We start from the raw sequence: 3555 nt of genomic DNA, 5'->3' as shown, positions 1-3555 counted from the left end.
GAAGTTTATAGTCCTTGGTTTTAGTCCTGGGTCCATGATCCACCTTGAGTTGGTTTTTGTGTATGGAGTGAGGTGTGGGTCTTGCTTGAGTCTTTTGCATATATTTTTCCAATTTTGCCAGCACCATTTGTTTAAAAGGCTGTCGTTTCCCCACTTCACTGATTTCATCTCCTTGTCAAAGATCAGTTGACCATAGATAGATGGGTTGATCTCTACCAACCCTTGTATTTCCATACTTGAAAGTTCCGCTTCAGTTACCCTGTCTGTTAGTCTACATGTGTTCTATTGTACTTAAGGTTTTTCAGAGGCCTGCTATTTCGGAAGTGGATGGCAAATCTGTCTTTCTAGTCTGTCTTAATCTGAATGCTCAGAATTAGAGAAGTATCTGACAGACAAGCATTTTACAGAGAAAAGCAAATGAAAGACATTTCCCCAACTGTGGAATTAACCAATAGTTTCAGTGTTGTCCCTGCCCTTGACACAGTGTCCTGACCCACTTATTTCCCTGCTCCACCATCCACCAGCATCCCCTCCCACTCCCACCCACTCCCTTCAACACCTACCTCCCATTATCTAGCCCTTGATCTCAAGCTTATATCTCAAGCTTTATGGGCTTCTGGGATTCTAAACACTTCAGCTGCTGACAATTTCTTATGCTATAGCCATTGTGTCTTGATTTTAGAGGTAATGTTTCCCAAGTGAGGGTGATGCGTCCTGTAGAACTGATGTATAGATTGTTTTCCTGGCCTGAGGGCCGCAATTTCCAGCTCCACTTTGACCTGCCAGGGCTCTGGGTCGTGTTTACCTGTGGGGTGGGGGATGCTGAAGTCCCCACCTGGTGGCCCCTCTCTTCCCTTCTGAATTCCTATGATTTTTATCTCCTTGCTTCATCAGCTTCTGTGCCTTCCTGCACTCCTTGGCTGCTTGTCACTTCCTTGTAATATTGTTTCCTCACAAGGATGAGAATCCCACTGTCCCACCCAGATAATGCAGCATAGCTTCTCCATCTTGCAGTCTGTGGCTGAAGCACATTTACAAAGCCCTTTGGTATTCTCACATTCCTGGGATCAGGCTGTGGACATCTTTCGGGGTACGCAGCCTTCACAGGAACTCGACCTTTCTGGCTACTTTCTCCTATGGAACCGTTGTCTGCTTTTCTCTGAAGTCAGTGGGCCTGATAGAGGTAGACGGGGACAAGACCCATTTGTGGGTGAGCCTGCAGATGCCCTGCAATGACCCAGCCCTGACTCTTTGCCTTGGGCCTCTGCAGGCCTGCTCCACCTCCACATGCCTGTCAGGCACGTCAGCAGGGCCTGGGGCCTCATCGCTGTTTCCAAGATGCCTGCAGCCACCCACCCTCAACCCTGCCTTCTTTCTTTTCAGTGTTCTGGAAGTGCCGGGAGGCCACTGTGTCAGCAAGCTGAGTGGGAAACCAAGGCAAGATGTCGGGCCGGAGTGGGAAGAAGAAAATGTCCAAGCTGTCCCGTTCAGCCAGGGCCGGCGTCATCTTCCCTGTCGGGAGGCTGATGCGTTACCTGAAGAAGGGAACGTTCAAGTACCGGATCAGCGTGGGCGCCCCAGTCTACATGGCAGCTGTCATCGAGTACCTGGCAGGTAATGTGAACACACTGGTAGGTTGGACGTGGAGAGAAGCCAGGTGGAAGTAACTCTCCTTCCCCACACCTGGTCCTTCTGGCCTGGGTCAGCCTGCCTTGGCTGTGCCCTCTCCCTGCCTTTTACGTTTGTCCCACACAGCCGCCTCAGGCTGGAGTTGACCCAGGCCCAGGTGTCACTTTAAGCCCACATGATTCATTTCCTGCCCCTGTTACCCTGGGCTAATTACTTAACCTCTCTATGCCTTGGGTATTTCCAGAGCAAGCTCATTCCCTCCATTAACAGAGTTAATATGTGTAAAATATCTGGTGCAAAGGATGCATTTAATAAGTGGCAATTCTTCTTACCGCCACCCCCACCACCCCTGCTACCCCAACTCCTGTCTTCATTAAGAACTAATAAAATCATCCAGGGCAAAGTATAAAGGACTAATTAAGTTTATATCTTCAAGCTGTATTTGTATTTTAATGAGATAAAGAGTTAAGTCAAAGGAATGAATCATTATTAGCGGGATTGCAGGCTACTGGAATACGGGAGAGGAGCCCTGTAACACCCATGTGAGGTTGTTCTCTACCGATCAGAATTAAGCAGGGGGAAGCCTATGCTCACTGGTGTACCAGGAACTTCGTGCCTGTCAACACCTGTACATCTGAGCAACGGAAAGGGCTGTGCAGTTGGGAGACAGATGTCAGCCATACCTTTGATGTGATGTGGGAAATGTGATTTTGTTCACTACAGATTAACTGGTAAACACAAATTAGTCTGTGCTTGCCTTACTTACTGGGCAATGTGGCATTGCTGGAGAAAATCTGGGAAAATGAACGTATCTGCCAGTTAAGGATGGGGGTAAAGCAGGCCCAGGTCAGGGAGATCCTTGAGGGCCGCACTGAGGATGTACGTGCTGCATACACTCGGTGTACGCACACAGATGTACATTCAGTGCACACATGCAAATTCATTGCACACATGCACATTCAGTGCGCGCACACAGACACACTCAGGCACACGCAGATGCACATTCAGTGTACACACACAGATGCACACATAGACACACCTGGTGCACAGTCAGATGCACATAAAGACACACTCAGTGTCCACACGCAGATACACACTCAGTATGTACATGCAGACACACACACTCAGTACTCACACAGACACACAGTTGGTACACACACTCAGATGCACACACAGACATACTCAATGTGAACACGCAGACTCACACTTGATGTCCATACATACACACACACACACACTCAGTGCACCCATGCAGACACACACTTGGAGGCCACTCAGTCATAGGTGGACAGCAGTTGGTGATAGCAGTGTCAGAGCCCAGGAGCCGACAGGGTAGCTGCAGCGTGTGTGTGTGTGTGTGTGTGTGTGTGTGTGTGTGTGTGATGCACGTCCTCAGTGTGGTGGCTGCAGCATGTGTGTATGTGTGTGTCTGTGTGATGGCTGCAGCATGTGTGTACGTGTGTGTGATACAGGTCCTCGGTGTGGTGGCTGCAGCATGTGTGTACGTGTGTGTGTGTGATGCACATCCTCAGTGTGGTGGCTGCAGCGTGTGTGTACGTGTGTGTGTGTGATGCACGTCCTCAGTGTGGTGGCTGCAGCATGTGTGTACGTACGTGTGTGTGTGTGTGTGTGTGTGTGATGCACGTCCTCAGTGTGGTGGCTGCAGCATGTGTGTACATGTGTGTGTGATGCACGTCCTCAGTGTGGTGGCTGCAGTGTGTGTGTGTGATGGCTGCAGCGCGTGTGTGTGTGTGATGCACGTCCTCAGTGTGGTGGCTTCAGCGTGTGTGTATGTGTGTGTGTGTGTGATGGCTGCAGCGCGTGTGTGTGTGTGATGCACGTCCTCAGTGTGGTGGCTGCAGCGTGTGTGTACGTGTGTGTGTGTGTGTGTGTGTGTGTGTGTGTGTGATGTACATCCTCGGTGTG

General features: G+C 49.9%; 1 protein-coding gene across 1 annotated transcript in view; it reads left to right on the top strand.

Moving 5' to 3' along the window:
• Positions 1-3555, top strand: part of LOC102865519 (core histone macro-H2A.2-like) — a 71048-nt gene that overhangs the window by 36777 nt on the left and 30716 nt on the right. Inside the window, exon 2 of the mRNA XM_006888985.1 lies at positions 1384-1614. Within this exon, the coding sequence (XP_006889047.1) occupies positions 1443-1614 (172 nt within the window). The 5' untranslated portion in view covers positions 1384-1442. The remainder of the gene's footprint in view (positions 1-1383; positions 1615-3555) is intronic.

This window comes from Elephantulus edwardii, unplaced genomic scaffold, assembly GCF_000299155.1.
Source record: "Elephantulus edwardii isolate Elephantulus edwardi_28Jun2011 unplaced genomic scaffold, EleEdw1.0 scaffold00074, whole genome shotgun sequence".
Lineage (NCBI taxonomy): Eukaryota > Metazoa > Chordata > Mammalia > Macroscelidea > Macroscelididae > Elephantulus > Elephantulus edwardii.
The sequence above is the reverse complement of the archived record's forward strand: the minus strand, read 5'-3'. Positions and strand labels throughout refer to the sequence as shown.